Raw genomic sequence first — 12129 nt, 5'->3', positions numbered from 1 at the left:
TTAAATTTAAATTTAAATAGTACGCCATTGTTTTATTACAGTCACTATATTTTTGAATTTGTTTTTCAAGTTTTTGTTACTCCTTTATGTTCTTCAAAAATGGTATAATTTTTTAGAAGAACATAAAAAATGCTCCAATCATATCTCGCCTATCAAATAAAGTGCCCTTTACAATTTTATAGCATGCTTCGGATACAAATTTTGACATTATGCTATCTTATTTTCTAATAGAAATAATCAGAAACATAACTCGAATGGCAGAATATCAAAAATAATTCAAAGTATGTTTGTGCATATACCTTTACCTGATCGAATAAATAACATAATAATACACCTTTAGCAAGTTGCTAATTTAATGTTGTTATCATATCGGGGCGACTGTAGTACACTATTTAGAGATTTATTTACATTAGAAATAATTCAGAGTCAAAATCAATAAAGTTTATAAAAAAAAACATTCACTGAGTGACCTGTGACGTCACTATCAGAACAATAACTAACAGTGGCTAAAGTACCTAAAAAACTGAAAGCGGCTCACGATGGTCTTTACTGAAGCTAACGTCTTAAAAAAAAGAAGAGATATTGTTATGTCCTGTTATGTAATTATTTTATTCATGCTACGAACATAGAAATGTTCTATATACGAAGTTTGCAACATGCATGGCGGCATCAATAAGATAAAACATCCATTTAAAGTCTATTTCGAGTGACTATTAGTTTTAGTTTTGTACATTATAAAATTTCTTTGTTGACTCAATCACGCAATTTGGTAGCTTAATCAAAACGATTTCTAGACAGTTTTCTACACATCCACACCGAGAATGTAGAAATCGTTTTCGAATTTCCCGGATGTATTGTTGGGGAACGATATTATGGTGGCTAATATGAGCACATGCCGAGTATTACGTTTTACGCTTCCGTTGAGATTCGATTCAGCCATGTTAAATACATTTGGATTGTTCGTTTTTTCTCTCGAATCGTAACCCAGTTGCATTGTGAAAAATATTGCAGCTCCCATTTCTTCGATGGTAGTTATTATAGGTTAGGTTATAGGTATTGTTTAATAAGGAGAAAATTGTTATCACTGATGAAGTAAAAATGTGCTATATGTTTTTATTGTATTTACTCAGACAGTGCTGCGCTGCGCTGTCCGGACATTCGTCTATGTGTTGTTAAGGGCATATCCCGTTTTAACATCCAACAGTAGTCCGCCGTTATCGTCATGGTCTATCTGCTTTGGTATCGCCGTTCCATTTCCTTAATGTCTTGGTGAAACATCTCTTCCTGTTCTGCGCTAACTGCTCCAAGATTTTCAGGAATACAGTTCAAGTTTGAAAACAGGAAATGCACTTTGAAACTCATATTACCACCTAGACGATGAATTTGCCAGTTTCTTAATGCTTCAACGCAAACGGAACAAATGGTATGAGGAGAGCAGAACTTATCTCGGTCGCTAATTTTTACACCAAAATAAGTGTGGCTTACATTTTTTACATAAGAAATTATAGTTTGCCTTTCCTTTACTACGACACAATTACCACAGATATAACAAAAGTTAATTGGATTGTTCACATAATCTCTTCTTTCCATATTTAGACATTTTAGATAGAACACTATAAATACGCAACAACGAAGAAAACAGCCTCGAAGACAGTAGCACCAATACAACTGCGCATAAGCAGGTACTGACGCTTCACCGCCAATTCTGTTGCTTTGCAGAGAAATCTAATATTATTCAGTGTTGCCAAACCACCTTTAATTTATTAAAAATCATTTTCTTTAAGAATCATGCCTGACATGGAACCAACGTATATTAATAAAGTGGTATTTTTAAAATGTAGAGCGTTATAAAAAAATAACGTGATAGAGCAATAATATGGAGTTTTTTCGAACATCAAAATCACTGTAGACCTGTATAATTAACAGATACAAAATTATGATTTGAAAGTGGAAAAATATTCAATCATATAATATTATGCAACAAGTAAACCGTTTTTGCAAAACGACACGAATACATTCAGAATACATGCGGTAATATCACGTGTCACTCCATGAATGTGTTCATCCAATTTTTTCAAAATGTATCTAAAAACTAATGTTCTCAGAAAAAGTATAGTAGGTAAAACGTTTATAAACTTGTAGCGTAATATTCTATTCCTGGTATACCCAAGCATTATATCCAGAGAATACGAGTTATCAATATACAGAAAGACTTTGCTCTAAAAAATACAAGTTAGCACTGGTGTTGTCCTAGATATACCTCAGATTGACATTGTAGTCATATAATCGTCTAAATCTGACAGTTACTATTCTTTCTTCGAAACTGCAAAATTTTAGTGAGTTTAATTCGTAAAAATGTCTACTTGCCGCAGCCAAATATGCAATCCCAAGTTGGGATTAGATGACTGGATCGACCCAAAAGTGACTCTTAGTATTCGCCAAGAAATGCAGAAAATGATATTGGACAACGAGACCCTTAAAGTAATTTCTGCCCTGCTTTTGGATAATATCGAACGGGGCTTGAAAAAGGATACTCATCCGAAATCTATTGTGAAATGTTTCCCTACATACGTGCAGGATTTACCCGATGGAACGGAAAAGGGAAAGTTCCTCGCGCTTGACCTGGGTGGCACAAATTTTCGGGTACTATTGGTCGAATTGGACGGAACCAACTGCAACATAGAGTCGAAGATATTTGCAGTTCCTTTGGATATTATGACGGGACCAGGAGAGAGGTTATTTGACCACATTGCCGAGTGTCTAGCACAATTTGCCTTTGAACAAGGTGTCATGGATATTCGCCTGCCACTTGGATTCACTTGGAGCTTCCCACTTATTCAAAAGGGACTGACTGTTGGCATCGCGGAGAGATGGACAAAGGGCTTTAGTTGCTCTGGAGTCATTGGAAATGACGTTGTTCAGCTACTCAACGAAGCGATTGCTAGACGAGGAGACATCAAAATTGATGTCTGCGCTATTCTCAATGATACTACTGGTACTTTAATGTCATGCGCGTACAGAAACCCAGATACCAGAGTCGGGTTGATTTTGGGAACGGGTACCAATGGTTGCTACGTTGAGAAGCAGAAAAATGCTGAAATGTTCGATGAACCTGATATGGGTTCAGGCAATGTTATCATAAACATGGAAATGGGTGCATTTGGGGATGACGGATGTTTAGATTTTATAAGAACCGACATAGATCTGGCGGTAGACGCGCAATGCATAAATGCTGGCAGACAATTGCACGAGAAATTGATATCGGGGATGTACCTTGGAGAAATGGTCAGATACTACATATTAAAGTTCATAAACAGAGGACTTTTATTCGGCGGCAAGGGTGCCGATCTATTCTCGAAACAGTGAGTGAAGGTGTATGGTTGTAGGTAGTTTTAGTATTTCACTGCTTTCAGGGAGTCTTTTTCTACTAAGGAAATGACGCAAGTCGAAATGGATTCTCCTGGTAGTTACAAAATCATTAGGGAAATTCTAACAAAGATAGGTAATATTGGTTGATGGTTTTTATGGAACTCGTTCCCTTTGGTCGTAATTTTAACCATTTTTTTGGTTATTTAGGTTTGACCGATGTTTCTGATGAAGACTGTATCAATGTAAGATTTATTTGCGAATGTGTCTCCAGAAGGGCAGCGCATCTGGCAGCAGTTGTGCTGGTGACTGTTATGCACAAAATGGGCGAAAAAAGAGTAGTCGTAGGTATAGATGGATCGGTGTACAAGTACCATCCCCATGTCAGACGATACATGATTCAAAAAATTAGAGAATTACTTGATCCGAGTATAAAGTTTGACCTAATGTTGTCGGAGGATGGAAGCGGCATTGGCGCTGCTTTGGTTGCAGCGGTCGCAGCAAGAAAAAGACGAGAAATGCAATAGGATCTTTGAGCCGTTCTATTTGAATAAATAAATTCATATATTCATATGAATATGGCCCACTTTCTAATACATTCATTTAACTAAATCAGAGTACATTCTCTTAATGTTGCCTTTAATTTTGAAACAAGTTATTGCATCCAAATTGCTAAAAATAAATAAGATCTTTCCATATTTTATAAAACTGCATACCGTGTGCATCAATAAGATCTTCGATTAAAATAGCTCATATACGCTAAGAGATAAGAAAAAGCTTCGTAGCAAAGTTGATGCTAAAAATATTTACCAAGATGAAAAATGGTTATTTTGATTTATTAATATATATTTTAAAAAGTCTATACTAAAGATGTCGGTATTTTACATGCTAGTTATATATTATATAGTATATTTTTTACTCTAATGTTTGCAAATCTTCCATAGTAGTTAAAAGATTTTGTACCCCAATATTGACATAAAAATAAAAATAATATCTACTTAATAAGTTGGTCACGACTTTATAAAATAAAATACCTTACAACACTAAATAACTAAAACAACTAACCAAATCTACATTAAATGTTCAGAGAGATCCAGGTTTTCGCTCAATATCTTTATGGATATTTTTCAGTGCACACTTTGTATCCTGTTCTGACGTACATCGCCAATTTTTAAAAAAATAAATAAATAAGTAACATTTAATAGTACTCCCCTCGCATAACGAACCTAATAAGCCTATATTTCGTCTGCCTGTAAGATCCTGAAGTATTTGACATTCAGATTATTGTTTTTTTCTCTATCAATGATTGTTTTCTAATTAAATTATAATTATACCACGAAAATTACGCATACCAATTTAGAAAACAGTTTGCAGATATTTCAGTCACTTAAAACTTAAATAATTCTCTACTCTTAAATACTTATTTCCGATACTTTAGTAACAGGTTTGGGGTTTCGAGCGATCAGATGTTTTCGGTAGATTTTAGGCCACGAATGGTTAGTCGCAAGTAATCCCAGCGAATTTTCAAATTTTATTATTTCCGCAATATTTGGAAATATTAGTTTTGAAATTTATAAAATTATAATATATGTGAATAGATGTATGCATTTCTACATGACCTTTGCAAATGTTGTTGTTTTATTGATTTTTTTTAATTTTAAATATTAAATTTCAAAACTAAAAAGTATAGCATCTTTCATATCTTTCACAGTCAGCATACATGTATAGAGTGGGCCCTTTATTTTGGGGCACCACCTTATCTCAGAAACTATAGGGGATGGAGCCAAAAGTTAAATACAAAAGTTAATTGGGGCATTACAAACCTTCATTTTATTTTAATGTTTCATTTTTCGTGGGCGAGTATCACCTTTTTTATTTTAAAAGGGACACCTAGAATATTACTTCATTTTTGAATTCTATTCAAAATTCTAGACATTACATACAATATGTCTAGAATTTTGAATAGAATTCTAAAATGTCCTCTACCTATTGTACGTATAACAGTTTTAATATTTTATTCGATATAGGGTACGCGAAAAATAAGATTTAAAATGAAATTAAAAACACTGCCAAAAAACTTTTTTTTTTATTTTTATAATCTTGTCATAATTAGCATTAAAAATTGAGGCAATTTTATATAAGGTTGTATATGTCTAATATTTTTACTCTTTGAAATATTTCCATTTAAACATTTGTCTATCACAAATAATATGATGTTGCCATATAAGTTCAGTTAGTGTAAGGTGGCTATGACGCCGTTAGAACGCTGCTTCATGGGATGCGTGTTTTGTTGTTGATTACTGTCATACTTCAAATATTTTTTGACCAATTATTCATTTATTTATTCATGGTTTATAAATTTTATTTATTCGCTTGGTTGCTTATCATGTTTGCCAAAAAGGAAAAGATTGATATGTTACAAAGTTGCATATCGAACAATAAAAACCTGACTCTTGCTCTTAGATATTATATAACAAAAGTTCCATCAAGAAGGCACCCAGAAAAAAAGATCTTCGATAGGTATTTACCAATACTTAAGAATCTATGGAACCTTGAAGAAATAGAGCAACTAAATATTTTGTTGTATTTTGCAGAGACCCCTGAAGATTAAACCCTAAATGAGTCTTTAGATCTCGATTTCAAAAGAACAATGCTTTGAACGTGCCTTTAAATAAACAACTGGAAGTCCTATAAATTCTGTCCAGTGCAGAAATTAGAGCAACGAGATTACAACATCAAGTTAGATTTTTGCAACTATATTATGGAGAGACACATTGCAGAAAATATATTTGCTAAAAATATTTGGACAGATGAGTCCATATTTAAATTTTTAACAAAAGCTTTTTATCGGAAATTACCCAGCAATAAGAACAATAAAAACCATATGGAAGCTACAAGATCAGGTAGAACATTTGTCAAAGTATGCTGAGCCATTGGGAGGCTCAGAATAATAGGTCCCGGATTTTTTTTTATCAGAATTTAATTTACCAACTCTACTTAGAGCTTTTAAATAGCATCCAGCCCTTTGTTGACTTAACTCCACTAGATTTATTTTCTATGGGGTACACTTAAAGATTTACTTTACAAACACAAACCCATAACTGCCGAGGAAACGTCGGTTAAGAGAAGGTATCGGATATTTAAATGGGATTGAATCTGTTAGAAATGCCATTATGTATTTATTATTTTGTATAAATAATGCATTTACGTTATCTTTGGATCTTCTTAAGCGCATCGCACTTGTTTTATTCAAACGCCGTAATATCCATCTTATACTAACAGAACTTATATGGCAACAGCATATTATTTGTGATAGAATGTGAAAATGTGAAAAAAAAATTATGTCGAAATAGTTTTCAAATTTTTTGTTATTAAGATATAAATAAAATGCTGTCATCCGTTACAATTCTAGTATTTTCAGTGTGACGCATTCCTTTAAACCGCCATGACAGTACTTTACAAATAATACATGGCATTCGTAATACTATACGCGACCTTCCCCTCTATCTTATACTCTTTGGCCCACCCTATACATATTCAAGAACCAAACACGTATTTCGAATCATCATTATCGATATTCGATAATACGATGTTGGGCATCGAATACGAGAATATTCTGCATCAAACCGCCATATTTAGGTTGTCCTCAAAACGATGACCGCTTAATGTTATATTAAATACCACCCGCATTCCGTCCTTTGGCCTTTGCCTAACAAAGTGTCATAGATCAACGTCTCACTGCTAATGTAAGCGGGGAAGTTTTCACGGTAAAATTCCTGCCGCGACGACGGTCCTTGTAATGTCAACAAATATTTAAATAACGTGTGAAACAGTTACTTTTAACGGCGCATTTACGTTCCCGCCCCTCTGTTACACTTTAATTGTGCTATTACCAGCCCCAGGGAGGATTAAATTAACACCTTTTGTTTTCGACCAATAAAACCCGGTCAATATGGGGGTTTTAACAGACAATTTAATGCTCAATTAATAAAAAGGTGATTGGAGATTAACACCGAACGCGTTTCGTTCCCGGGTTCGATCTCCGAGCTTCTAAACAACAGAGGCAAATAGCTTTGGAAAGCGTTTTTTTAATCAATTTCGCGATGTATTAATTTGTGGAATATAAAACTCAAATAAATAACAATCCCAATAGAAATTGCTGACCAATTGCTTGTTTATAGCAAAATGTACAACTTTAAATATTTTATATTATAAATATTATATTATGTATACAGAAGTGGTCATTTAACGATATGATTATTTATATTTTCTTAGAATAAAAGCTGAAACATGTTGCCTAAAACATAGTATATTTTGTATAAAGTGCAATAATTAGCATATTAGCAAGTTATTTATGGAAAATACATTCAAAATTTATTTTCTTTTTATGCATACTGTTCCTCTATCTTTTTCCTTATTTGTTTCTATTCGGAGATTAGTTACTATAGTTAATATATAGATATATAATAATTATATTATTGAACATAATTATAAAAGGTCATTGTTTCTGTTATTATGGTCATCATTCGGAATCAAGGCATTGTATTTTTTTAGACTAAACTAATTAACAATTCAAAAATATTTATAAACTTATACCTAGATTTACAATAAATAAAAATGATAGTATATTATACCAAAAGGTTTATAAACGCCATCACCAGTTTGTTTTGACACGAGCGAAGCAGATGCTCAATAAACGAGTACAATGTATCATCAGTTTATTGAAAATCAGTATTTTGGACGAAATCCTACCTATTTTAAACTGCTATCTGTCTAAAAAAAAATCTATCTAAAAATATGTTATTAATAAATAATCTGCAAAACAAAGAAACGGAAACTATTTAGGACCACAAAGATGGAATGGTTTTCATGAGACATTAAGTTCTATTTTGGAGTCGAGCAAAGATGCATGTTTATTAAGAAGAAACACTGTATGTGTCGAATATTAAGTATGACTTTGTGACACACCAAAACATAATAACCTACGTAGCACAAACGTGCTGAAAAATGTCATATACCCTACCATATAACAACTTTTAATATAACTCTTTTATTTTAAAAATAACTGGTAATCTTTGATATGGCGTTTTAAGCATGGACAAGGCGCAAGTTGTTTATAAAACAAATTGTATCCAATAGATGTTATATAATGATCACTCATAATAACTATAATACAATATTTATCACTTTATAAAAACGTTAATAACAGCCATAAGTGTGGTCCGGGGTGATCCTAAACAACATTTCTGTGCTCTTTGACAATAATTATAACATAATTTTACAGCAACATTGAAAACCTTTCGTTTAAAAACAATCTTCAACAACTTAGCAATGACATTTCCATTTTGTAGGAATCACGAAAGGAATTATTCTTATTTTTATGCGATAATAATGCCGATAAAAATGATTTGTTAAATGCCTTTATGATGCAAATGGGAATTATTTGCTTGATGGCGGGCTTCTTGAAGTTCACAAGCTTTCGCTTAAATTGGATAGGTGTATAATAACTGTGTCTGAAATATTACGGCTCTGATTCTGAAATACTCTTACAAGGTCAACAGTACTGACGTTATACATATATAATTGTAGCTTAAATTTTATAGCCCTTCCAATTTTGCCCATATTTACAAAATTTGTTTTTAATAAAATTAATAGATTTTGTTGATATTTATGTGATTTTTCGTATTTAGAACAAGATGGTTGCCTCAAATATGTAGTTCATTTCGATTTGAACAATGGATAACATGGAGATTTGAATAAAATCATGTTTGTGCCTTACGACCTAGCTATAAAATTAAATTGTGTTTGAAATTATTTTTATAACCCAATTATTTGACAAATTCTTGTTGAAAATGAAGAATTCTGTCATTCCAAATACTAAAAAGCTCCCTTAGGACAAAATGACTAGAATTACAGGAAATAGCCCATAGTCGGATGCGTTGATTCACCTTAATATTTTTACTGCTTTTGGACAGCTCTGTCCTGTCTGCTTCTTTACTTAAATCGACATATTGGCACTTTGTTTATCATAAGTTCCAAGCACTAGTTGGCTTTCAGACGAACTAAAATTTATATTTTGATGTTCTAACTCTGTGATGATCGATTCCAACTTATCAGTGGAAGATGATGACTTGATTGATAATTTGATTTACAATATCTTGAGATGAATTTAAAATTCGTTGATACCTGTGTTTCACTTTCTATCTGAAATTTGACCACACAACACTTTACAGCTTTGTTGCAGACTGGCTGCAAATTGTTTTAAAGGTAAATCTCTAGAATAACGTAAAAATCTTGTTATAAACTTCTTACAAAAAATAAAATTTTATTTTCATTATAGTATCTTGCACCCCCAATAAAACCATTTTTATTCTAAGAACATATAAATAATATTTAATATATCCTGTTAAAAATGAATGAAAAGTTGTAGATTTTGCAATAAATAAGTAATTGGTCAGCAGTCTCTATTGGGATGGTTATTTATTTGAGTTTTATATTCCACAAATTAATACATCGCGAAACTGATGACCTGGGCGAGCTTTACTCGACTGTTTACTCTTAAAGGAAGTAACAACATAACAAGCATAATCGAGTAACAAAATTTATGTGCTACTTGGGAAGTGTGATCAAAAATATAAAGACTTGTCTGAATAGAATGTTTTACCCATTTCACAATTCAGGGTCGCTTTTAGCAAAATAAATCTTACTTGCAAGAGGCATTCATTATTGCCGCATTAAACATAATGAAAACTATTTTCCGTTGTAATATATTCACAGCAATTTCGATTGAACGTTTCAGAATCGATGATATAAAAGACTATTGTGACGCTCATCAATAACCCAAGTAAGGGTAAGTACTCCATATAACTTGCTCTATACTTACTTACTCTAGTTCGCAAAAATTAAAAACACATTTTTGTTTTAAAGCGTCTGAAAAGTTTTCCTTCCTGAATTCCGTGTTTTTATCATCCCACATTTATGAAGCAGAAAATTTATCGTTATTTGTAAAATCTGCTCTCCGAGAATCATTTTTTATGGAAATATTTCCTAGATAAATCTGTCAATACACCCCAAGTTTTTTTCAAACCAGCGTATGTGACACGACATTAAAATTAATCGGAATTCGTCGAAAACTTTTTTCGACGCAGCTGGCGTTTTTACAAGTTTGTTGGAATATTTTCGTTATTTTCCTGAATATTGGTGCCCGATTTGATTGCTCCGAAATATGCAAATAATCGCACAATGCGGCGCGGAATTTTGTTTCTCAAAAGCGTGAAAAAAGATTTAAATTGAAGCAGAAATTTGTTACGTGCTGTTCCATTTACCTAGGCTTTGAATCGGAGATTTAAATGTTAAACCGTCAATAGCATGACAGGCACCTTGACATCAACTATGTGTTAAGGTGGGCGGCCGATATTTTAGAATAGTAATGCGGGGGAAAAGAATTGACAAAGTCAGCGCCGAAGCAGTTACTGATCAATTTTATTACTTCTTAGTCTAGGTTGTAAGGATTAATTCTTACTCTCGCTGCGGATGAAGAATTTTACCTTAACTTTGTCTTTGGGCTGCTCCTGACTGGGGATTTTAAATTTGTTAGGCGCCAGTCCTTTTATAACAATAATGAAAGTTGGAAAAAGGGCAAACCCACCCTCCCGTTGTTTTAACCGCGGTGGTTAATGAAGGCAAATTAGAGAAAAACAAGAAAATGAATATAACAAGATTTAATAACAAAAGAAATCACCCGCAATTGCTCAAATTTTCTCTTAAGCAAAGCCCTCTCTATTGCGGTCCCAAGTACTCCTGGTAACTGGCTGTTGACCTGACTGACCTTGTCATTCGACTCTACTCGACTGATTATGTCGCGTCAGTTTTCATCAGATTGTTGCCACAGATGATTGCCTCCAGGTCCACTTTATTGAGTGCGATTATGCAACTTGGACTGTAGCTTTTGGGATATCCAACCTCGGAGAAAGGCAAAACAGCAGCAACTAATACCAGGGTGAAGTTTTGAGATGAGTGGGGAGACTTTGGATTGTCAATATAAAAAAACTATGCACTAATTCTTGCTTACACATTGCAATCTTAAACGCTAATTTTGAATTTGGCCAAATGTACAAATTATCAATAGAAAACTGATTTCATTAAATTCGTTAAATTATTAAATTAAAGATATTAAAGATATCCAAAGGTATCAATGAAAAGATAAAAGGGAAGAAGAGAAAATAATAATGATAATTACAACAAAGGTGATAATAGCAAAATATCAAATTTCAAAGGTCAAAAACAGGGATTAATTACACCAAGGTGGCGTGACATCGACAAATAATATCAGTACTCGCAATGTAAAAAAACGGACGGACCGTAAAAAGTGATTATGGTATATAATAGATGACAATGGTTGTCGAAAACTGCACCAGAGCAGAGGGATGTTTCCGCCCATAAATTAAAACGAAAACGATACTTGGAGGTATTTTAAAAGTGGTCATTTACCAATTAATATCAAGTAAAGATAAAAATAACCACTTACCTGCAGGTATTCTCGCTGAAGATCCTGACAGAAACGTGAAACTTGTCTGGTTTTCATTTAACCAAGGGGGTCCAACAATAATTCTAGTAATGTACTCAGAAATTCGCCTCGTGGTAATTTGAAAGAAAAATGAATCGAGAAGATAATAACAGATTTCGGTACCAAAAACGATACTGTGACGCAGCAGGAAGGCAATACGACACAAAAGATATGTACCGAGATTGACAACGGAATAC

General features: G+C 33.1%; 2 protein-coding genes across 3 annotated transcripts in view; both read left to right on the top strand.

The window, feature by feature from the left end:
• LOC132697070 (neuroligin-4, Y-linked-like) overlaps window positions 1–12129 on the top strand; it is a 489753-nt gene that overhangs the window by 99412 nt on the left and 378212 nt on the right. The window lies entirely within an intron of this gene.
• On the top strand, window positions 2294–3947 carry LOC132696528 (hexokinase type 2-like). Its single transcript, XM_060661400.1, has 3 exons — window positions 2294–3362; window positions 3414–3502; window positions 3577–3947. Exons 1-3 carry the CDS (start codon window positions 2356–2358, stop codon window positions 3891–3893), a joined length of 1413 nt encoding a protein of 470 aa, XP_060517383.1. The 5' UTR covers window positions 2294–2355; the 3' UTR covers window positions 3894–3947.

This window comes from Cylas formicarius, unplaced genomic scaffold (genome assembly GCF_029955315.1).
Source record: "Cylas formicarius isolate icCylForm1 unplaced genomic scaffold, icCylForm1.1 PGA_scaffold_1__22_contigs__length_36826433, whole genome shotgun sequence".
Taxonomy (NCBI): Eukaryota; Metazoa; Arthropoda; class Insecta; order Coleoptera; family Brentidae; genus Cylas; species Cylas formicarius.
The sequence above is the reverse complement of the archived record's forward strand: the minus strand, read 5'-3'. Positions and strand labels throughout refer to the sequence as shown.

Excerpts from the sequence above, each read along its gene's own strand:
- LOC132696528 (XM_060661400.1), top strand. The coding sequence starts at position 2,356 with ATGTCTACTTGCCGCAGCCAAATATGCAATCCCAAGTTGGGATTAGAT. Across the intron at positions 3,363-3,413 it reads GCCGATCTATTCTCGAAACA|GGAGTCTTTTTCTACTAAGG; the intron begins GTGAGTGAAGGT and ends CACTGCTTTCAG. Across the intron at positions 3,503-3,576 it reads GGAAATTCTAACAAAGATAG|GTTTGACCGATGTTTCTGAT; the intron begins GTAATATTGGTT and ends TTGGTTATTTAG.